General features: G+C 46.1%; 1 protein-coding gene across 2 annotated transcripts in view; it reads right to left on the bottom strand.

Annotated features, from left to right (window-relative positions):
• The window catches only part of FNDC3B (fibronectin type III domain containing 3B), a 285915-nt gene that overhangs the window by 86323 nt on the left and 175137 nt on the right, over window positions 1–24455 (bottom strand). For both annotated transcript variants that reach the window (XM_083441945.1, XM_083441946.1), the window contains exon 6: window positions 19776–20072. In XM_083441945.1, the coding sequence (XP_083298071.1) occupies window positions 19776–20072 (297 nt within the window). The remainder of the gene's footprint in view (window positions 1–19775; window positions 20073–24455) is intronic.

Here is a 24455-nt window from a genome sequence, read left to right on the forward strand (position 1 = left end):
TGAGACCACAATTGGCCAGCTTGTTCACATGGGGATCTAGGATTGATGACGACAGGTATTAAGAGGAAGCCTAGATTTCAGAGCCTAACTGATTGATATACGTCACTGAATATTTTGACATTTTGGTTATATTCATTTCCAAAAGCAAAGTTGGGTGGAGTTTTAGGTGAAGAAGGAAGTAGGATGCTCAAGAGCATGAAACAGAACTTTGGGTGGCACGAGAATGAAGGTCATAGCTTGGATTTATCATCTTCTTTCCTCCTTTTTTACCATTGCTTAAATACAGCAGCAGTGAACACCCACCCCCTGCAAATATTACTGGCCCAAGATCTGAGCCAGTCCTTGCAATGAACAACATACAGCTGGCCAACTGAAGGCCAAGCAAAGCTTTCTTGGTAAAGTGGTGCTGCCTATGACAATATACGAGGGCGAGCACAGCTGATGCAACATGTGTTTTGCCCCCTTGGAGGAATGCTTTTGCCTTGCAAAGGGGAACGACAGAGACGCAGCATGGAGCAAAGCCACGGCTCATCGGCTTTGAAGCAACTGCCAATTAAACAGCAATACAGAAGCTGCATACATGGATAAAAGGCAAGTCCAGTTCGGCGGGTTGAACTTTAGCCTTTCTTCTCAACGTTAACCGCCAACTTGGAAGCTAGGTGGCCTCTTGGTGGCTTTTCATAGGCTACAGCAAGAAACAGAACTTTTGTACGGAATGCTCTGAATGCATCCAGGCTGCGAACAGGCTGGAGGGCTGGTCAGCCTTCTCAGCTTGGGGGTGGTGAGCTTTGAAATCCTTGGCTCAGTAAAGTCTCAGCTTCAGCCCTGGGCCATCCAAAACAACAAGGCAGCGACTCTCACAACAGCTGTGTTGTTAGGTTGGCCCCTTAATCGTTGGCAAATAAATGCAGGAAATGCAAGAAGAAGAAGAAGAAGAAGAAGAGGACGTAGACCTGTATAAAATTTGCCCATGCTAATTTCTGCATATGCATGCAACTTTAAAGAAATAATTACTATAATTTAAAGGGATATACGACTCATCTCGAGGGACACGGGTAGCTCTGTGGGTTAAACCACAGAGCCTTAGACTTGCTGATCAGAAGATTGGCGGTTTGAATCCCCGCGACAGGGTGAGCTCATGTTGCTCGGTCCCTGCTCCTGCCAACCTAGCAGTTAAAAACACATCAAAGTGCAAGTAGATAAATAGGTACCACTCCAGCGGGAAGGTAAACGGCGTTTCCATGCGCTGCTCTGGTTCGCCAGAAGCAGCTTAGTCATGCTGGCCACATGACCCGGAAGCTGCACGCTGGCTCCCTCGGCCAATAAAGCGAGATGAGTGCCGCAACCCCAGAGTCGTTCACAACTGGACTTAATGGTCAGGGGTCCCTTTACCTTTTACGACTCATCTCGCCATAGTGCAGAATGCTGTGACCAGATTATCCGTGTGCTTGCAGTCCAAGTATTACCTGTTGGCTGGCAAAATCCAAGGCCTCTGCTCTCCCTTCTTATAGTTCTCTGTCTTCAAAACAGGCTTGGGCCAGATAGCTCTTAAAACAGAGGATGACTCCATATGACTTTACAGAGAATGGGTCTGTGAAGCAGGACCCGTGGCCATTCTACTTATTATTTCTTAAAAGAATTGCTCTGCCTTTGCTCGAGAGCTAAAAGTAGTTAACAGACTAAAAAAATAAAAACATAATAAATATAGAAAGCTTAGTACTGTTTGCACTGACCGGTAGCAGTTCTCCAGGGTTTCAGACAGGGAGCCTCTTCCTAACTTACCACCCTTTACTATATTGCTTTTAACTTTTTAATCTTATTTTTAAACGTCTCGCTTAACCGTTTAATTAAGTGTCTGATGAATGCCGGCAGCAGCGGCAATCTGTAAATTAGCATTTATTTCGCAGCAATTGCAAAGGCTGCTGTGCAGTTTGCAAACAAATTGCTCCAGATATCCTCGCAAATGACCTCTTTTTAGGAGAGGATATTTGCCTCCAACTTTCAGAAGCTGTGCTGTGAAAAGAGACACGGGAGTAGCAATGTTACTCCCATTATATTTTGCTTATATTTAATAGTTATTTTTTTAGGCACATAGCAACACACTCCAGGAATATAGGAGAGAGCAGGTCACAGATTCAAATAACAATAGCATCCAAACTTCGGTTCTGCGGGGACAGCCAAGAAGAAACGTGACGATCTTTTCAGACTTCGTCTTGGAAAGAAAGCAACAATTCACATACAGTGGCCACAGTCAGATGAATGAACCTCGACTTAACAAAACAAACCATAGGAATGAAGGAAGATACCTTACACTGAGCTAGATCATTGGTCCATTTAGTTCAGCACTGTCTATAAGGACTGGTAGTGGCCTTTCAGGCACGGGTTTCTCTGAAGCCTACCTAGAGATGCTGGGGGCAGAATTAGGGACTGGCTGCATGCAAAATAGATGCTTTACCAGTAAGCTATGGCCCTTCATGTGAATGGGTTTTTCACAGAATTTTCATAGAATCTCAGAGTTGGAAGGGACCATGAGTCGTAGGGGAATTTTTTTGAAGGGGAACAGTTAGAGCAGGGGTAGGCAACCTAAGGCCCGGGGGCTGGATCCGGCCCAATCGCCATCTAAATCCAGCCCGCAGATGGTCCTGGAATCAGCATGTTTTTACATGAGTAGAATGTGTCTTTTTATTTAAAATGCACCTCTGGGTTATTTGTGAGGCCTGCCTGGTGTTTTTACATGAGTAGAATGTGTGCTTTTATTTCAAATGCATCTCTGGGTTATTTGTGGGGCATAGGAATACGCTCCTATTTTTTCCCTTCAAAATATAGTCTGCCCCCCCCCCCCAAGGTTTGAGGGATGGTGGACCGGCCCACGGCTGAAAAAGGTTGCTGACCCCTGAGTCAGAGCCAGAGGCGGGCGACTGCGGAGGGGACATTGCAGGCGCGAGCATCACGCCTCCCTCCCCGTTGGAGCATCGTGCCTCCTATCTTAAGCCAAGCTTCCCGGGCTTTCGGAAGGTGGCGGGAGGAGTCTTGGACCCAATGGAGCACTGTGCCTCCATCCCTGAGCCAGGCAGAAGCTTCTCCCTGGCTTTTGGGAAGGAGGCAGCAGGCTTTAATACCCTAATTTACTGCAAACATTTAGGGAACTGACCTAGTTCCTCTAGTACACTGACCGCATGCCACTGATCTATCCGAACCCCATGCAATGCAAGAAGTGGAGTTGAACCCACAACCCTAAGATCCAAGCATCTCACTCCCTACTGACTGAGCTATCCCCTGCATGCAACCAACTGCACAAGCAAGAAGGACTACCTGCCACCAACATTTCTCACAAGGCAACCTGGAAGGTAGAATATAAATACTTGTAATAAATAAATAAGACCCCCAGTTAAAATAGAATATGGAGCTGTCATATTCTGGGTTGTTTAGAAGTCATTAAACCTAGATTTTCGAGTTTGGATGCAACGGGAAACTATGGTGACCTCTGTGAGAGCACAAGAGGCTTCTTCGTATCGTGACTTTTTAAGCCAGAATTTGGTCACCTAAACTCTGGGCATTGCCTTCTTAGGTTTACGGCTATTGGTTGCCAATGGCTTAGGAAAATGTCATTCCTCTTACTTCTGTTTCATTAACATTGCCTCATCCTGATCAGTCTTCTAAGAAGGAAATCACACACCTGTAAAAGCAAGGTTTCAAGGAGATATAAAAAGCCCAAGAGCATTTGCACTGGACTTGACACAGTTCCCCCTAATCTTCTGGAAAACAGAAGCCTGTGAGAAATGACTGAATGACTTGGACTATCAGCCTTAATGCCCTTTAGCAGAAAAGGGTGTGTGTGTGTAAACGAACATGCTATTTAAAAGACACGTCCAAAACTGAGCAATATGTTCCTTTGAACAGTAAATGCAAATTGGCCTGAGAAGTTCAAATGAATTACAAAGGAAACCATACTATGGTCTGGGTTAAGAGGTTTCTAGCCTGAACTAATAAACTAAATTGGCAAAGGATCACACAAAGCCATTTGGTTTAAGACAACAGCATAAATGATGGCAGGGCAAAAGCTAGACATTGTCCATTAAAAAAAAAAGCCTGAAAAGCTTTCAAAGAATATCTGGCGTTTGTTCTTTCCTTCATCCATGCCCATGCAGTCTAATAAATTGGTATTATCAAGTGATTAATTTGATTTCAACCTAGGCTAGGGTTCCAGATTACACATCATGCACTGAGAATTACATACATGGAAGTACTAAGTGTGTCTTAGGAGCCTAGTGCAAAAAAACTGAAAAATGAAGAAAAAACAACAGTTGCTTTATAGTACAGGCGCTGAGGACCTCTTTCAGTCTGAAAGCTGGAACCAGATCTGGTCTACCCTCAGTGGACTACTGCTGAGAGTTTAGTGCCTCACAAGAAGTCAAAATTGTTCCAACAGGCTTTCCCAGTCGGATGAATAGGTATCCGAAATGGGCATCCATTTTGTATTATTGTTTTGCTTGTTTTGGTGTGTGTTGCTTTCTACTGTTTTTATTGTGCATTGCCTTGAGACACTTGCATGGAAGATGATCCGTGGTGATTAATAAAAATTATAGTAACATCAATACCAGTTGCTGAAAACCACAGCAGGGGAAGAGTGCCCTTGTCCTCGAATCTTGCTTGCAGGTTCCCCACAGGCCATCTCTGACTGGCCACTGTAAGAACAAGAGGCTGGGCTGGATAGCTCAGTTGGTTAGAATGCACTGCTGATCATGCCAAGGTTGCAGGTTCGATCCCCGTACGGGACAGCAGCATATTCCTGCATTGCAAAGGGCTGGACTAGACCAGGGGTCTGCAACCTTTAAGACAAAAAGAGCTACTTGGACCCGTTTCCGAAGGAGAAAAAACTGGGAGCCACAAAACTCGTCATTATAAAAATAACTTTTTTCTCACTTTTTTATTATTTCTTTGTTTGACCCCTCAGAATTACTCCTCCTCATAGAAATAAACGTTAAATTAACAAGTTACCTTTTTTTGTGTGTGTGTTCTTTACTCCCCTTCAAAACAGTGACCAGCGTACATGCCCCTTACAATGTAGCGGGTGGGAAGGTGATGTCGGGACGGTACGTGACTAACACACACACCGCCCCCATGCGACGTCACAGCCAGTACAGCGACAGTGGGGAGTGTCGGGGCGCACAATGGGCCTCCTCCCCTCGCTAGTATCCGCCCTGGAGCCGCGGCAAAGGTGTAAAAGAGCCACATGCGGCTCCGGAGCCGCGGGTTGCAGACCCCTGGACTAGACAATCCTCAGGGGTCCCTTCTAACTCTACACTTCTGATTCTTACTAGATGGGCCACTGGCCTGATCCAGCAGGCACTTAACAACATAGTGATAATGAACACCGTTCTGTATACAGGAAACAAGCATCCTAATAAAATATGCAGATTCTTATCACAGCAAGTTACATTATCTTTAAAAATCAGTCCAGTACCCCAGAGATCACTCATATGAAAAATTATCACCAAGGACAGATGAAGCTCTCACCATCCAACTTTGCATCCAGAGATGCACTGTAAATCTGGATGTGCATCAGGACACAAGAAGGTGTCTCATCAGCAGACCAGGTTCTCCTGGTACTTGGACAAGTTAAATGTTTCACAAAATGCTTTGGTGAGACAAACCTGGGCTTCTGAAAAAACAACAACCACGCCTGTGAAATGTTACCATACCCAATTAGGAATTTTTCCATTCATTGTGTTAGGTTATTCATGATGGCTGCTCAAGCCATGCACAGCTGCTTTCGAATTTAAGAATGGGTTGGGGAATTTCGTGAACCGAAGCCCTCAATCTTGCTGGACATTTCACCAAAACAAGGTTAAAGGAAAGACCTGAGCCTTAAGAAGTCTCTCTCTCTCTCTTTCTTGCTGGTGAGAAGGAATTTCGAGTGTCTGCTTTAGAGTCAAGATGCAAGTTTTCATCGGGAGGCGATGAAAAGGAAGCTGAAAAGTCCAGCCTAGTCCCCTTTGATTCCTCATTCATCTGTTGCAAGAGGCACTTGGCTTTTGTGGGAAGAGGAACGGGAAAATTCTGCAGCGGACAAGCAGAGGCTAATAGGACAGCCTGAGCCAAGTTATTACCCAAGAAACAGAGAAAACAGAGTTTATTAACCATTTCTCTCAATTAATATTTTGACCCCCGGCTCCCTTCCCAAGACCACACTAGGGTGCAGCCAAAGCGATAAAAGGCTCAGTTTGAGAATATTACGTAAAGCCTCAAATTTGAATTGAATTAAGAGGCCCAGGTAGTAAGTAGTAAATGAACTGAGCTACTCGTAATTAAAGGGGGGGGGGAGCTAATAGGTTTTGTGTAAATTTTGGTTTACGGCTGAGTGCGGCTTTGAAATTGCAAGCATTCCATCTGCTCACCAGCTGTGTGCCCTAATCCCCTTTAATAACTGCAGCTTGCTCCACACCATGAGAACCCAAGGCCCTTCAAAACTTTTCCTTCGCATTCACTGCCAGAATTGTTTTTTTTTTAAAAGCACACATCTCTGCAATGAATGCAGCATCCATGTGACTCTGTCCTTGATGGCTGCTCAGAAACTCAGAAACTTCATACTGGTCCAGTGCCTGGCACCTGCCTTTTTAGAGAGAGCTGCCAGGGCCAGCATGGGGGAAAATGGTACCCAAATCTAGACAGGAAGGCAAATAGCAACCATTCAAAGGTGGGACCAGAGCTATGAGGCCACAGAGGCTGGGGAAATGTTTTTTTAAATGTATTAATTTATAATGGTCCATTCCACTTTCTCCAGGATACCCCAGGAATTATAAGAAGGGTCTGCCAGATCAAGCCAAAGACCCATCAAATCTAGCATCTTGTGATCACTGTGGCCAACTAGATGCCTACAGAAGCTCAAAACAGTTCCTACGCAAAAGAACGCTCTCTGCTCCTGCAGCTTCCAGCAACTGATATCCAGAAGCAACTGATATCCGTGGAGGCAGAGTACAGCTATCATGGTTGGATGCCACTGATAGCTTCATTTTCCATGGATTTGCTTAATCCTCTTCTAAAGCCACCCAAAAGTTGCAGTCTATCACTGCCTCCTGCGGGAGCAACGTCCGGAGTTTCTGCACTCCCAATTCTGCCACATGCAGATCACCTCCCAAATGACAAAGCAGCGTTAACATCTGCGAACAGACTTGACGCTACCAGGCTCAAAACCCACAGAACCTGGGCATGAAAACAACCCCGTTCAGCACACTCCAGTTGGTGAAAGTGCAACACTGCACCATGTTTGGTTCTGAAAAGGGAAGGCCTACAAGGTCACACAAGATCCCCTGCTTCCTAACTGTGCTTGAGAGGTTGGGAACATAATGTTTGCAGTTGTTGTTGTCGTTTAGTCATGTCCGACTCTTGGTCAAACTCATGTTAGTAGCTTCGTGAACACTAGATTTTTAGATGTAAGACTGGAATTTCTTCTCATGCTGTGGGATAAGTTTAGGGATAAAAACCTGTGGTCCTCCAGGTATTGGTGGACTCCAAATCCCATCAGCCGCAGCAAGTGTGGCCAGTGGTTCCCCTTCCCATGCGTTTTTATTAATCCCATGTCTAGTTAATGTGCTGCCCTCAAACTATGGTGATAGGCTATGATCAAATGCCTAAGGTTTGTTCCCATTATCTCCCTGAGACAAAAGAATGGTAGAACAGGCGTAATTAATCATGGAAGTGACGAAAGTCAATTTTCACCCTGCTTTTGGTAGGAGACCGGGGGGGGGGGTGTTGGGGAAGAGCTGGAAACTATAAGACAGGAACTCTGTAGTTTGAAAGCAGGAAATACGGCTGAGGAAACATTATGAAAAATTAGTCATCCAAGTTCAGTGAGAATTTGGCTTCTCGGCTCTCACCACACGCAGCAAGTTAACACAGCAAAGGATGCTATTTCATACTAAGAATCTATGAAAATGCAGTAATATTACACAAGGAGGACAAGCCCTACCATTTAAGCAAAAAGGCCAGCTCCAACATTTCTGCAGGGCGAAGGGGATTTGCAGGTATCACTTCAGGGTAAGTAGCATGCCAACCATCTTGTTTATTATTATAATTTTCAGAACCATGGCAGAGGGGCTGTCAAGTGGAATTTGCTGCCTGAGGCAGCAAATGTCTTGGGCCTCCTCTGTATGTAAGTTCAGCTATTTTATCACAGACTAAACTCCTTGGCAAGATTCATAGAAACACACCCCTGGCGAAGCACCAGCTGTCAAGCAGAAGAGACCCTGCCTGAAACGATGATGCATCTTTAAGCTTTTAAATAAGAGTCCTCCTTGTATATACTAGGCTAGTGATTTATTTACAACAGGGAAATCTCTTCCCTTCTACATACACCTTCAGCCTGCCTGCCCACAGCTCTAAACGTCCAATTTTTCCTCAGCCAGCAAATGCATTCTTTTCTCCTCCACATTTCGTCATCCATGACCCTGGTCAACAATGGACTTTCCTCTGAGAAGGGAGGTGACCTTCCACCAAGAATTACACTCTCCAGCTCTCTTTTGCTTATGGCATGGGTAGGCAAACCAAGGCCCGGGGACCAGATCCAGCCCAATCGCCTTCTAAATCCGGCCCACGAATCAGCATGTTTTTACATGAATAGAATGTGTGCTTTTACTTAAAATGCATCTCTGGGTTATTTGTGGGGCATAGGAATTCGTTCATTTTTCCCCTTCAAAATATAGTCCGGCCCCCCACAAGGTCTGAGGGACAGTGGACCGGCCCCCTGCGGAAAAAATTGCTGACCCTTGGCTTATGGATTGGCAATTGGAACTGCAAGAGGCATTCGGGTGGCCAGATGTGGCCCCACTGCGGGCAATCGCTACAACCAGCCTCGAAATCGCTACAACCAGCCTCAACATCAGCCCTACTATGTTATTTTACTCCTCAGAGTAAGAACATAAAACCAACGAAAACCTCATCCTCCATTTTATTAACTGCAGCTAGATTATTAATGGCAAAAAAATGGGATGACTTTAAATGCGAATCTTTTTGAAGTCTGAATCTTGCAAGTACAGTGGTACCTTGGGTTAAGAACTAAATTCGTTCTGGAGGTCGGTTCTTAACCTGAAACTGTTCTTAACCTGAGGTACCATTTTAGCTAATGGGACTTCCCGCTGCCGCCTATTCTCATCCTGAAGCAAAGTTCTTAACCTGAGTTACTATTTCTGGGTTAGCGGTGTCTGTAACCTGAAGCATCTGGAACCCGAGGTACCACTGTATGGGACATGGTGCTTATGTACAAATTAACCATTTCACAAAAGGAATATCGATTGGGGCTGGGGGAAGGCTCACACCTTATATATGGCATGCCATCCTTTTACTGACTTTGTTAAGACAACTGATCGTGCTTTTCACCGTCCATCAACTCAAGGAATCTTATGGAGAGGCATGTTCATTTGATGGCCATTCTTGGAACATCTAAAACTACAACCATCTTTCCTGTACAACCACTAAGCTCTCTTTTCCTTATATGGGTACGTTTTGTTACTTGAAATTCTTGTTGCTGGCATCTGTCTGTCTGGGGAGACAATGGAAGAATGTGCCTTTGGAGGCAAAGTCAAGCTGCTGGAAGGATGCAGCGACTGGCCTGCTGTGACAATTTTAAAACAGCAAAAAAGAAAAGAAAAGAAAAGAAAAGAAAAGAACTAAGTGTTTACTTTTGCTTTATGATCATGGCTGGCACTTAAGGCTGGGCATCCAAATCTGTTTCCTAAGACTGGATTGGAATAGGAAATAAGAGGTTGCATAAGGAATTGGTCTAACTCCTTAGAGCTAATTGGTACCACCAGCTGCACTGTGTTTTGCAAAGCAGTAGCCAGATTTGTAAGGCAAGCCACAAAATCCTATTTATCCCATTGACTATCCACACCACTCGCGAGATAACTGAGATCTTATCACCAAACTATGGTTTGCTATTATGCCTAAAGCAATATCACCCAGGAAACCATGGTTTGAGATGGTCAGCAAACTAGGATTTCAGACCAGAGATTAAAGCTAGTTTAGGAAAACTGTGGTTTGACACCATGTCCAAAACTCAATCAACAAAGGTCTAGCACTGTGTCTGGAGATTTGCAGGGAAGGTTGGGGCAGAGGTAAATTGCACAAGCCATAGTTTGCCAGTACATTTTCAAAAGCAAATCATGATTTCAATCACTGCACTTGGTGCAAAAATAATTTAGAGTAATCTCTGAACCAACCCTTCAGCTCACTTCAGACACCCAACCATGTTTAATGAATCATAATTATGGTTGGCCTGACGTTTGAACTGATAAGCTGTATTTGCAACTGGCTGACAAACCTGAATTGGAACTCGTGAACTGAAGGCAGTTTATAGAGACGATAGTCTGTGCTGTCTATGGTTTGGCACAACACATGAACTTACAAGCTACAGCTTATAGCCATTGATACACTCCCAGAGTTGGAAGCACCATGAAGACAGAAGTGAACTAACAAAGCCTAATGGAAGGAGAAAAGCAGATCTAAGCCATGGTTTAATAGATGTGTGCTCCCATATTGGTGAGTCAGAATACACAAAACTGACCACACTCATATCCTGCATGTTTGCATGCTTTGAAAGAGCTCATGAACCTTGCCACAAATGACTGCAACTATCTGGGCCCCTGCTCAGCCTCTAAGTGTGTGTGTGTGTGTGTGTGTGTGTGTGTGTGTGTGTGTGTGTTAGTCATAAAATGGCTTAGGGTGGGGAAAGAACAACACTACCTATCGACACTGATGTGACAGGGACCTGTAGCTCATTATGCAATGCTGATTATTCCACTAAGCATGTTACCTGGACAAAAATCACATTTGCCCACAGGGAGGGGAAACACGTTTGTCTGAGTAGCTAGAAAGTGCAATTTCCCCCCACAACAGGTGCACTAGCTGTGGGGAGAAGATCCTGCAGCAAACAGCTACCGTATTTATTGTGCAGAAAAACAACAACCATGTCCGGAAAAGCCTGCAAAATGTCGCAGTTGCTTTTCAAAACCTCAAAACTCTGTTAAGCAGCCTGCCTATTACACGGAAACCCTTCCTGCTTCTACTCAGCTCCCTTTCCTACTTTACAGTGCAAGCAGAATCCAGTCCCAGAGAATTTCAGCACCAGTTATGTATAGGGATCCTGAAGCACCATTCCTTAGCAGCTTGTGTGGCAACAAGACTGTTGTTGTTTGACAGCAACACGCCTGCCAAAATCACATCGCAGAAGCTGGCTCTTCAGATTGCTCCGGAGATCCAGAAGGAAGCTGCCAGCTGCCATGTCATACACATGTCAGCTAAACCGTGGACTTCATTTACAAATGCCGAATGCTGCTTTGCTTGATTTTTCTCTTTCTCAACAAACCACACATTGCAGCTTTGTGAGAACGTGCATGCAAAAGGCTGCGTTTCGAAGCCTCCTCTAAAACTTATTTTCACCCCCATCGCATTTTGAATAGCTTTTAAATTATTTAAAAGGTAAATAATTTTATCAGATATTTTGCCTGACTCGGACTAAACCAGCTGTAAAAAATATTATTTAGTTGCTCCGGGTGCAGCAGGTCTGGGCTTTGTTTTTAAACTTTTGCAACTGTGAGAGCGCACGCTGACCTAAGTGGAGGTGATGCTGGATTTCTATTAGATATGGGAAGCAGATCAGGGTCCGGCTTCAGGACCACTGCAGCCGGGGCTAAAGAAGAGTTTGGATTTGATATCCAAGGGTAGCTTTATCACTACCCTAAGGAGTCTTAAAGTGGCTAACAATCTCCTTTCCCTTCCTCCCCCACAACAAACACTCTGTGAGGTGAGTGAGGCTGAGAGACTTCAGAGAAGTGTGACTATCCCAAGGTCACCCAGCAGCTGCATGTGGAAGAGCGGGGAAGCGAACCCGGTTCACCAGATTACGAGGCCACTGTTCTTAACCACTACACCACGCTGGCTTAAGAAGGTATGAGCAGCAATGTTGGATCATGCCAATCAGTGGCCCATCTAATCCAGAATCCTATTCTCACCATGGCCAACCAGATACCTGTGGGAAGCCCACAACAGGAAAAGAGAACAGAAGCCGTCTCCCCGCCTATGATTCCCAGCATCTTGCATTCAGAGGCATGCTGACCCTGACAATTATTCCTATTCTTATTTACAGTGGTGCCTCGCAAGACGAAAAGAATCCGTTCCGCGAGTCTTTTCGTCTTGCGGTTTTTTCGTCTTGCGAAGCAAGCCCATTAGCGGATTAGCGCTATTAGCGCTATTGACAGTTTAAGGGCTAAAAACGGCTTTTTAAGGCTTAAGGGATTAGCGGTTTTGCTGCTAAAATGCTTTTAGCAGCTTAGTGCTTCAGAAAAAGGGGTTTTGGGGCGGGGAAAAAAATCGCAAGAATTTTCGTCAATTTTCGTCTTGCGAAGCAAGCCCACAGGGAAATTCGTCTTGCGAAGCGCCTCTGCAAACGGAAAACCCTTTCGTCTTGCGGGGTTTCCGTCATGCGAGGCATTCGTCTTGCAGGGCACCACTGTATTAAATTTGTATACTGCCTGTCAAGGGACTGGGGCAGGGAAATACAGAGATTCTGATGCTTCTGAGGAGCAGCTCCTCGTCCAGCAGTGGGGAAAGCAGAGGGGGAAGGGGGTAGCCAAGCGAGGGGATGGCTCGAAGATGCTACTGAGAGCCCAAGCACCTCATCTAGCCCGGCTGACCAGGAAGCAGACATGCCGTTTCCGTCGCCCAGCTTGTGCAGAGGGGTGAAACGTAAGGAGGGGATGTGGAGATCTGGGGTGTCTGAGTTCTTATGTTGGGGGAGAAACCGGAAGGGGCCACTCCCGGAATCTGCAAGTGACTAAGGCGGACATGAACTTTGGGGTTCTGCACTGTAAATAGTTTGCACCAAATAAAACCTGTAAAAGACAGGTCGGAGTCCTGCCTGCTTACTCACGAGCAACCACCACCAGCACCTGACACTGCCCTTCATCCATGGATCTCAGGGTGCTTCACAACATAAAATTACAAACAACAACAACAACAACAAAGATACATAATAAAAACAAGAACAAAAACAAACCAATAATCTCCACCTTCCACAAATGCACTTGGTTGAAGAGAATGTTTTCGCCTGGCGCCTAAAAGTGTACAATGAAGGCGCCAGGCGGACATCCCCGGGGAGAGCATTCCACAAACAGGGAGCCGCTGCAGAAAAGGCCCCTTCTCGTGTTTCCACCCTCTTGACCTCTCATGGAGGAGGCACATGAAGAAGCGCCTCAGATGATGATCGCAGGCTCTGAGTAGGTTCATATGGGGAGAGGCAGTCCTTGAGGTGTTGTGGTTCTGAGCCATTTAAGGCTCTATAGGTCAAAACCAGCGCCTTGAATTGGGCCTGGTAACTAATGGGCAGCCAGGGTAGTCTGGCCAGGGTCAGTGTAATATGCTCAAATCATCCTGCCCTGGTGAGCAACCTGGCTGCCAAATTCTGCACCAGCTGAAGTTTCCAAACAATGGAGACAGAACATAGCTATCATTTGAATCCAGGCTCTTTAATCCAGCACCCCACCACAAAACACTCTCAGCGCTGCTATGGGAAACGCTTTAAAAAAGAGAGCAGAATTTTCTCGGTGAGGTGCAATTTACTCTAACTCCAAACGTTTTTAAATAAGTAGGTTTGGCTGCTTAACCCAACCCAACTCAAGCGATCTCTTGCCAGCTTCTACAACTCCAGTTGTTGGTGCCACACTGTGCGAACAGCGGACCTGTGACCTTCTTCTGAGGGTCACAGAGTTTTGTATTATGTACATCCCTTTCCCCTCTCTGGGCAATTTGGACAAAATTAGTTTGTGCTTTAATGGGCCTCATCCAAGAACTCCTCCTCGCAACATCCTGCTGAGAAGATTGTCAGGTGCAATGGCAAAATGTCCTAAGTAAATTTAAATAGGAAGACAGCCGACCCACAAGAGGCTTTTTAAACATCCCCGTTCTGGTGCATTTGGCTCTAAGCCTTACAGGAAGAGCTTCCATGGCTTTGAGAAATGCACGTTCTTTGCCTTCACTGGGAAATTCCTCCCCAATTTTCCACTTCAGAGCTTGCATGGCATCCAATCTAAGGAGCTGAAGGTATTTCTGAGACCCTTCGACTTGCAGTTTCATTAGGAAGCAAACTTTGCAAAACCAGAATCCGAAAGGAAAGACTGTCTTCTTCCTTTTAAGATTATCTGGAAGGGCAGTAAACAAATTCAGCCTCCTCTCAGACACACACCAATTTGATTAACGTTTCCTGCATTGTTTTTTGTCCTTTCCTTTGTGCAATTTTAACTAAAAAGCACTCCCTAGCTGACCCAGTGAACGTTCCAGCACTTGACTTCATTCCGTTTTCTTGGCATTTCCCAGCCACGATCATGCTCCACAGCTGTGCAGCTTGCAGAACTTCCCAGAAAAATGTAGCTTCAAAATATCTCCTAATCAGAGCCAGGGCAGAAGAAAACAAGTCCACTTCTTTTAGGTGAAGAATGGCAGAGAAGCAGCAACCAACTTCCATGAGGTCTGGCAGCATGATCCAAAGAACTTATCAAATACGAAATAATAACCTCAGGTTCACCGCCAAAACATACAGTACTTTCACATTTAGATGTTACAAATGTCTTCCTTTTATTTTCACATGTTGTCTTCCTCCCCGCCCCTGAAACACAGCAGTTTTCAATATTTCATAACACATACCCCAAAGTAGCTGGAGAATTTTGATATGGCTTTGGCCTAGCCCCAGAAATGGCATTCAATTAGTCTTGAGATTTCCATCTTTGGTCAGAATTACAGCCATGCTGTGTACCCAGAAACACACATGCTGCTCCCTGGTATCGCAATGTAATAAAACACATCCCATTTAACTGATGTGAGCACTTATTCACATGAAAAGCAACACAAATATATCCATCAAACAAGCAGAACTACTCAAAGAAAATGGCAGAAGTTTCTGTCCTGTGAGACTGCTAGTGGTATGCTACAGCTTCTTCTGTACCAAATGCCTCCTTTAGAAATTCAGTAAGAGTGCCCGCTTTTCCCTTGCCAAGCGCTGGCCTGGTATTTCTCCTGCCAGCTTCCTCCAGACACAGTCCTCCCCCCCCCCCAATTTGCTCTCGGTATCCCACACCTCATTTTGTAGCAAGCACCGCTCAGAATCACCCATCAGCGATGCATCTCCCCACCCAACCATTTTTCTTAGCCTCTGTTCCAAAAACCAGACTGAACCATTCTTAAGGATAGGACAAGGGCAGGGACAGAAAGGGGTGGGGCAAAGAGTAAAGTGGTTTTTAGGAAAACACAGGAAGTTACTAGAAATTGCTAGACAACTATCATTTGCATGTGTGTCGTGCCTAGATAAAGGTAAAGGTAAAGGGACCCCTGGCCATTAGGTCCAGTCATGACCGACTCTGGGGTTGCGGCGCTCATCTTGCTTTATCGGCCGAGGGAGCCGGCGTACAGCTTCCGAGTCATGTGACCAGCATGACTAAGCTGCTTCTGGCAAACCAGAGCAGCACATGAAAACGCCGTTTACCTTCCTGCTGGAGCGGTACCTATTTATCTACTTGCACTTTGAGGTGCTTTTGAACTGCTAGGTTGGCAGGAGCAGGGACTGAACAATGGGAGCTTACCCCGTCATGGGGATTCGAACCGCCGACCTTCTGATCGGCAAGTCCTAGGCTCTGTGGTTTAACCCACAGCGCCACCCACGTCCTCTCGGTACCCAACACCTCATTTTGTAGCAAGCCCCGCTCCAAATCAACCATCAGCACTGCATCTCCCCACCCAACCATTTTTCTTAGCCTGTTCCAAAAACCAGACGTGCAAATGTCACTCTCATCCTCCTCATCCCTACCCCCACCCCCAAAAAACACGAGAGGAGGGCCAAGCCTAGTGTCTGTTTAGCAGTGGCTATACAGAGGTTATACAGTCATACCTTGGGTTACAGCCGCTTCAGGTTGCGTTTTTTCAGGTTACGGACTGCCGAAACCCGGAAGTACCGGAATGGGTTACTTCCAGGTTTTGGCGGCCGCGCATGCACAGAAGCGCTAAATCGCACTTTGCACATGTGCAGAAGCGCCAAATCGCAACCTGTGTGTGTGCAGATGCGGGTTATGAATGCTGCAGGTTGCGAACGTGCATCCTGCACGGATCACGTTCGCAACCCAAGTGTCCACTGATAAACATATATGACGCGGTTACATGTTCATGGTTAAAACAAGGACAGCTGAACTTGTGTGCTCAGGAATATCAGCTCATTTTGAAGCCCCAACAGCTGGTGCCCGATGCAAAAATCCCAGTTGTTCTGCAGGAGAGCTAGCTTTGCCCAGGAAAATTAAATTAAAGCTACTATTTCCTGCAGCGTTAAGCGCCCAGCCAGAATTTGTTGAAAGCAAAAGCGAGATTTGAGAAGCAGAAAAATTCTAGGCAGTGCTTGCCTGTGCCACTTTTGCCATCGGTAAATTTCGAAAGGGATCTTTGCGGAGACCAGCGAGACGGAAGCAAACAAACGCCGAAGCACAATGCCCCTTTGAAAAAAGCGGGGTGGAAGAACAGCTACACTTTTTTTTTTCTCTCTGCCAGCTTGGGAAAACAAACCAAAAGAAAAGAAAAGCATTCATTTCCCCCCTCTTGAAACTTCAGCACTAGGAGCTGCATATTGGAGTCAAAGGCAAGGCCAAGCATTCCAACCGGGGAGAGGAAGAAAGGCGAACCTTTGTAGCTCTGACATGCAGACCCCATTGACGTGAGTCATCACTACTGGAAACAAAGGGGAGCATTGTGAACCTGGGCACAGGTGTGCCATTTCATAAATGCCTTGGGGGCCACGAAGTCAGAAGGGGAAGGGGACCTTGGCGATAGCAACTCTCCAAGGGTGCCCACCGACTCTGCGTTACATGGAAACACTTGCAGCCTCTATCTCAGTTGCACACTCTTAATTATGCAATGTGCGGCTGCAGTATTAGGACAACATGCTTGCAACTCAGACAGAGACATGTCAGGATTTTTGCAAACCAAACAGCTTCTGCTGCTACTTTGCATAGGAAGCAGCCTCAAACCAGGTCAGCCTAATTGTACATGTAATCCAGTATGACCTTCCTCTGACCGGGAGCAGCTCTATCTTAACCAATCATAGCATCGTAGAATCTTAAGAGTTGGAAGGGACCCCAAGGGTCATCTAGTCCAACCCCCTGCAATGCAGGAATCTCAGCTAGAGCATCCATGACACATGGCCACTCAACCTCTGCTTTCAAACATCTAGGGAAGAAGAGCCCACCGCCTTTCGTGGGAGTCTGTTCCACTGCTGAACAGCTCATAACCGTCAGAAAGTGTTTTCGAAAGTTTAGTTGGAAACTCCCTTCTTGTAACTCGCAGCCACAGGTTTGAGTCCTACCTTCCAGAGCAGGAGAAAACAAGCATGCTCCCTCTTCCATGTGACAGCCCCTGAGATATTTGAAGATGGCTATCCTATCTCCTCTCAGTCTCCTCTTTCCCAGGCTAAACATACCCAGCTCCTCTATGTTGTTATGATATATATCAGGGGTGGCCAACTGGTCGACTGCGATCAACAGGTCAATACTCCATTGACTGTGGTCGATTGGGGGCTCATTGTACTCCGCCGGGGAAAAAGAACATCCGGCCCTGTCCCCTCACTCTGTCCTTCATTTGCGCATGATTGCAAAAGCGGAAGACGGAGTTATCGCTGTACGTATGTGATCGATTAATGGCTCGACTCCCCCCAAAAGCGAATGGAAATTGGGATCTCCCCATGGGTAGATCACTGTAATTCCACCCCCCCCAGGTGTAGATTGAAGTCTTTTGGGAGTTGGACGTCCCTGATATATATCAGGCTACACAGAATCTTTTTCGATCAGCTACTGCCTGATCTTTTCATGTAGAAGAAGAAGAAGAAGAGTTTGGATTTGATATCCCGCCTTTCACTCCCTTTAAGGAGGCTCAAAGCGGCTAACATTCTCCTTTCCCTTCCTCCCCCACAACAAACACTCTGTGAGGTGAGTGGGGCTGAGAGACTTCAAAGAAGTGTGACTGGCCCAAGGTCACCCAGCAGCTGCATGTGGAGGAGCGGAGACGCGAACCCGGTTCCCCAGATTACAAGACTACTGCTCTTAACCACTACACCACACTGGCTCTGTAGAGAAGCCAAGAACACAGGACAAACGTAGCACTCCTGGGCATAAGAAATGGTTTGGGTATGAAGCAAATCAATGGGCAGGGCACCTCCTGCATCTGCTACTTCCACTCCCTGATGTCTGCTTCACTCTGTGGCCTGAGCAACTCATTTGTTGTGTCTGGAAAAAGAGGAAACGACTACAGTTGCCAGATAGCTCCAAGGTATCATCCTTCATCATTCCTGCAAGTGAAATGGGTGTAGACCTCACAGGTGGTGAAAGGGGTGTTTACTCGCATATGTACCCAGAAGAGCTTCAGCCAAAAGGTATATTTTATGCCGAAAGAGGCCTGCTGGTTTTGCATAATCATTTAGAACGTGTAGCACCCAGGAAATCTAAAAACATGGCCCAGTGTCCATCAGCTGGAGAGCTGAAAGTCAAAGTGGGCTAAACTGAGCTGGTCCCAAATTATATCCTCCAAAGATTTGTAGACATTCAGCATGTTTCCTGCTTTAATCTCCAGGAGAGGGAGCATAATGTCTTTGGTGGGGGGCGGACGTTGTCGCTTGCATACAAAACTGTAACGGCTACAAATTTGAGTTGCAACTGATGTGGGTAATATTGCAATGCAGTTAAAAGACTTGCCCTCTACTCCTTATTGGGCAGGAGCTTTTAATGCATATAGAAAAGGTTAGCTTTTTTAAATTAAAAACTATATAAAACTATGCATGGGAACCAGAAAAGTGGTTCTCCCACTCTTATGACACCGGAACTCAGGGCCATTCCATGAAGCTGAATGTTGGAAAGGCATGTGCAGGCAAAACAAAGTACTTCTTCACATAGCTAAACTCTGGCATTCAAATCGCAGCTTGGAATTTAACAAAGCCCACAGGTAGCAGTTGCGCATAGTTCCTTGTGAGTAAGTCCCAGTGACCTCAATAGAATTTACTTCCAAGTGAGCGTACATGCAGGAAAGCTATCTAATCTTATGTACTTTTTAAAATACCAAGGGAACCAGCACTTGTATCCAATGCAGCCAACCACTGGAACAGCAGATTTTTGCTTGCCCAGTGAAATTTCAGCCTCCTCTCCTCTCCCCGCACACTCTAGGCTTGGGGGGCTTCTTGGAGAAAATTTGCAGGAGGCAGGGGAGAAGGGCAAGAGGAATTTCATTACACGAGCAAAACACGGCACACGCAGCATTAGATACAACCCAGAAGCTATTTTTAATGCTGATACTAGACAGCATTCAAGGGTTGTTTCCGGGATTCACTATAGGTGGAGTGCCGATGTTTTAACCCAAAACTGTGACCGATGTCTTTGCCAAAAAGGACAAAATACAGGGACACTTGTCAGGGACCTCCCTTTAGCTACGGCTGTCTGCTGAGTGTACAGTCTATGGGAAAACCCAGGTTTACTGTGTAATGCGCAAAGTGGCTCCACAAAGAGAGAATGGGCAAAGCTCTATCCAACCTCCCCTGTCCCAATCTTTTCCAAACTTCAAAACAAAAGCAACTCGGCTTACTGCTTATGCGTCCGATGCTTCGTGAATGACATTGGTGCCCCTTCAGCTTAGTTCATTGCGCGTATGTTTTTTTGGGTTTTAAAAAAACCTGAAATATATTACAAAGAAGCACCAGCTAACTTTACCGTGCAGCTCTTGCTCGCTTGACTTTGGGCTGCTTCTTGCTCTGCGTTCGGTTTTTTTCACGACAGGCACGGCTGCTCCTCCTCCTCCTCCCCCGTTCGCGGCTCCATTGTGAGCCTTGATGGTGCCATTGTAGACTGGGGAACAGTTTCCTAGATGGCTCTTGTAGATGGACGAAGGGGGGCTGTTCAAACGGTTTTGGCGATCGATCTGCCGTTCTTTGATTTTTTTGTGCGGTGGTTTGTTGTACTGATCTTCCCTGGTTATGTAACTGGACATTCCATATAGTGGTATAATCTCTGAAATATAAAGAAAAGAAACAGGATCAGCTTAGACCCAAAGCCAGCTTCGTCAGCACTCATTTACCACCACAATGAAAAACACTGCTTGCGTTCCCACATAACACTAAACTTACCAGGACCATGAGATTTCCCAAAGAGGAGCTTGCAGCGGTTTTCCTCCTCCCAAGCCCTCTTTCCTGCTGAGTTGAGCTAAGCCAAGACTAGGAATAACAAATTACCCAATCCAGGAGTGGTGGTGAAGCTCTAGTTCTCACTAACCATGAGCTGTAGCCAAGGACTGTTCTTGGTTAAGAAGACAGCATGACCACAAGTCCCAGCTTAGATGAAATGCAAACCATACCTTGGCTTGGTTCAACACGGTGCAGCGGTAAAGAAAAGGCGGAGGAAGGAACAAAGTGGAATCGCGCTCCATGTTATTGTTGAAGCTTCAACAAGTACTTGTTGTTTGCATGGTAAACAAGTTAGGTTTACCATGCCGTGTGAATCAGATCACTGAATACAGTGGTACCTCTGGTTAAGAACTTAATTCGTTCCGGAGGTCCGTTCCTAACCTGACACTGTTCTTAACCTGAAGCACCACTTTAGCTAATGGGGCCTCCCACTGCCGCCACGCCGCCAGAGCACAATTTCTGTTCTCATCTTGAAGCATAGTTCTTAACGTGAGGTACTATTTCTGGGTTAGCGGAGTCTGTAACCTGAAACGTATGTAACCTGAAGCGTATGTAACCCGAGGTACTAGTGTACTTGCATCCTATTGACACTGTACTCTTCTAAATACAGTGGCACCTCTGGTTACGTACTTAATTTGTTCTGGGGGTCCGTTCTTAACCTGAAACTGTTCTTAACCTGAAGCACCACTTTAGCTAATGGGGCCTCCTGCTGCTGCCGCTGCGCCGCCGCCGCACGATTTCTGTTCTAATCCTGAAGCAAAGTTCTTAACCCGAGGTACTATTTCTGGGCTAGCGGAGTCAGTAGGCATGTGTCAAACCTAGAATATTTTTTATTTCAGGTTTTCAAACATAATGTCTGTAAGAGCCCTAGAAATGCACATGCCTGAAATTAACATTTTGCACCATGAGCCAATCCTGATAATCTTGCCCATTCTTGTCTAAAAAAGAAACTGGCCATCCTTTAATTTGAAAATGTCCTCCGAGCAAATGCAGCCAAGAACCGCAGGTGACCACAACAACAGATGTTTTGTTACAACTTGTACCGTATCTTTACTGAAGTAGCTGAGAAGGAGGGAGGGAGGGGGGCTTTCTTCAGTTAGTACATTCATACGTGGGCACCTCCTTTGCTAGATCCAGGTCATTCCTTTATATATTTAGAACATTTGCATCAAATCTGTGAAGAGTACAGAATATGCTCATCCATGCACATCTGCTCAACTGCAAAACGCATCTTCTGGAGTTGTAGAATCTGGGAGATATTGCAGCACAAAATGCTAGAGTTGTGAGCACAGCTTATATAATGATACGTGGACTTTTTCCAAACTTGCTCCAGACCTAAAAGCATATCCCAAGACCTAAAAGACTTTCAAGCACCGAGGAATGAAATGGAAGACTACTATTCATAACTCTCTGCATGGCAAAGCTATGCCTCTCATGTCCTAATTCTAAACACATGTCAAAGGGCTTTATTTCCATAAATTATAGGTTGGGCCAAGTCAACCTTCACCTAAATTTACTGTGCGGCATCTGAAACTCCATGGGGAGGCAGTAGCCTCTGACCACAGGGTTAAGCTCAGCAGCATGGCATTGCCAGTTCCTCTGCAGCCACATGGAAAACGAGCGGTAATGCCAGGCCTAGCTGTGTATACTGTACAGCTCATTAAGGTCTACACCGGAGACCCTGCTCACAGTTCTCTCAACGAAAATGGAGGTAAGAAATGCTATGGGGAAACTGTGGCTTTTTCAGTAATGGCCCCAAATATATGCAACAGCCTGCTCATGGAGCCGCTCTGGAGCCCAGGCTTATAGGCTTAGGAAAAATATGCTTTTGTTGGGTTACTTATTTATAGCTTTTATAAATCTCAGGTTTTACGTTGTCTACTGAGTGTTTTAGAGTTGAGTATATCGCCATAACAAACTGTGATACTTCCATCGTGTTGTTTCATTCATTCACTTAATAAATGTGTACTCCGCCCCATACCCGTAGATCTCAGGGCAGTTTTATGAAAACAACAGTTGAGAGTGAAGCATTTTCATCTGCACCAAAGGCTATATAGCTCATGGGACTCCCCTCTAAAGGAAGCAGCAATCCCATCAGTGGGGAAAATGAGCTCTGAAAAGATGTGATTGTTCAAAACACCTGGGGCGAAGGGACCTAGCTCAGGGGCAATAGCATCAGCTTTGCAAGTAGAAGGTCCCAGATCCAATATCTGGTGTCTCCAAAGCACGGCTAGCAGAGACCCCTGCCTGAAACCCTGGTGAGCTGCTGCCAGCCAGTGCAGGCCGGACTGACCTAATGGTCTGACTTGGTATAAGGCAGCTTCCTATGTTGAGAAACTCACTGCAAAATCCCTGCTGCTGTTTTGAATTCTACCATTTGGGTATATGACGCAGATTAACCACATCTATCAGAAACAATTCTGCTCTCAATTGCTTTCAGTTGCATGTCTTGCATTCTGATGACATATCTTAAATGGGAAAGGGTCTCCCTTCGCAGCACACATGACGAGGAGCATCTCTGATGCAGTAAACTGCTCAAATCTCTCTCACACAATAAGGATGGCCCTGTTACCCTCAGGGACCATCAGACAGTTTCACTGGGACCCACTTCACTGTCTTTTCCAGAAGCAGGCAGACGTTGGTTGTTGGGAGTGGTGTGTTTTTTGCAAAATAAATAAATGACACCTCTCGTCTTTTCCATTTTTGAGAAGTCACCAGCGTGACTTCACATGACATGAGGGATAAAGGTGCTTTGTCTCTATTCATTAGCGACAACACAGGGGACTCATGTTTGCTTCTTTCTGACAGTGGTCCTTGCCTGCAGGGCAAGGCTTGTCAAATCTAATTTTCTTTGCTAACCTGACTGCAGCTGGCTAAACACAAATGCACCGGACAAGCACAACCTCTACCCCTCGCCCGGATGGTAGGAAGCCTTGGTCCTGAAGAGTCCCTCAAATGCTTACCCAGCCTCTTTCTGAAGGCCTCCAAGAAAAGCGATTCCCCATTTATGACAAACTATGCCAAAGGCATAGTTTAGGGACGCGGGTGGCGCTGTGGGTTAAACCACAGAGCCTAGGACCTGCTGATCGAAAGGTCGGCGGTTCGAATCCCCACAACGGGGTGAGCTCCCGTTGCTCGGTCCCAGCGCCTGCCAACCTAGCAGTTCGAAAGCACCTCAAAGTGCGAGTAGATAAATAGGTACCGCTTCAGCGGGAAGGTAAATGGTGTTTCCGTGCGCTGCTCTGGCTCGCCAGAAGCGGCTTAGTCATGCTGGCCACATGACCCGGAAGCTGTACGCTGGCTCCCTTGGCCAATAAAGCGAGATGAGCGCCGCAACCCCAGAGTCGGTCTTGACTGGACCTAATGGTCAGGGGTCCCTTTACCTATACGCCAAAGGCGGGTCTTTGCTCGCAGCCCCGAACCAGATACCCAACAGCAACTCTCAGGCAACTAATACCCAGAGGCATCTTGCCTCCAACTCCCCTCGTCTTATAATTAGGAATTTCTCCCTAACCCTAACGCTTCATCGAAAGCAATTCTCCTGAAGTCCCTCCCAGCCAGCAAGCCCCTAACAGTGCTACAAAGCTCTAAGACGACTCGAGTCGCAAGCAGCAGCACTCCTCTTCAGTGTGAGGAACTGAGATATGAAAGCTAGGAGCTTAATGGTACCTTAAACCTAGATTATGGCCGCAACAACAGAATGTCTAAAGGTAAAGGGTAAAGGGACCCCTGAACATTAGGTCCAGTCGTGGCCGACTCTGGGGTTGCAGTGCTCATCTCGCTTTACTGGCCGAGGGAGCTGGCGTACAACTTCTGGGTCATGTGGCCAGCATGACTAAGCCGCTTCCCGCCGGAGTGGTACCTATTTATCTACTTGCACTCTGACATGCTTTCAAACTGCTAGGTTGGCAGGAGCAGGGACCAAGCAACGGGAGCTCACCCCGTCGTGGGGATTCGAACCGCCGACCTTCTGATCAGCAAGTCCTAGGCTCTGTGGTTTAACCCACAGCGCCACCCGCATCCCGAATGTCTAGGCACACTTTATTATAACAAAAATACAAAGCTGAAAATGAACGAACTGCAGCTAAAATATTATGTTCATTTTTCACCTGGTCTAGTCCTTCCCCTGCCCATACCCCTAATATTCTTAAGAGGGTCTCTTCTCCAGTCTTCAAGAGAGTAGCTGGAAGTGGGGAGGCAGAAAAAGGTC

The sequence above is a fragment of the Podarcis tiliguerta genome (genome assembly GCF_965153285.1).
Source record: "Podarcis tiliguerta genome assembly, chromosome: 5".
Taxonomy (NCBI): Eukaryota; Metazoa; Chordata; class Lepidosauria; order Squamata; family Lacertidae; genus Podarcis; species Podarcis tiliguerta.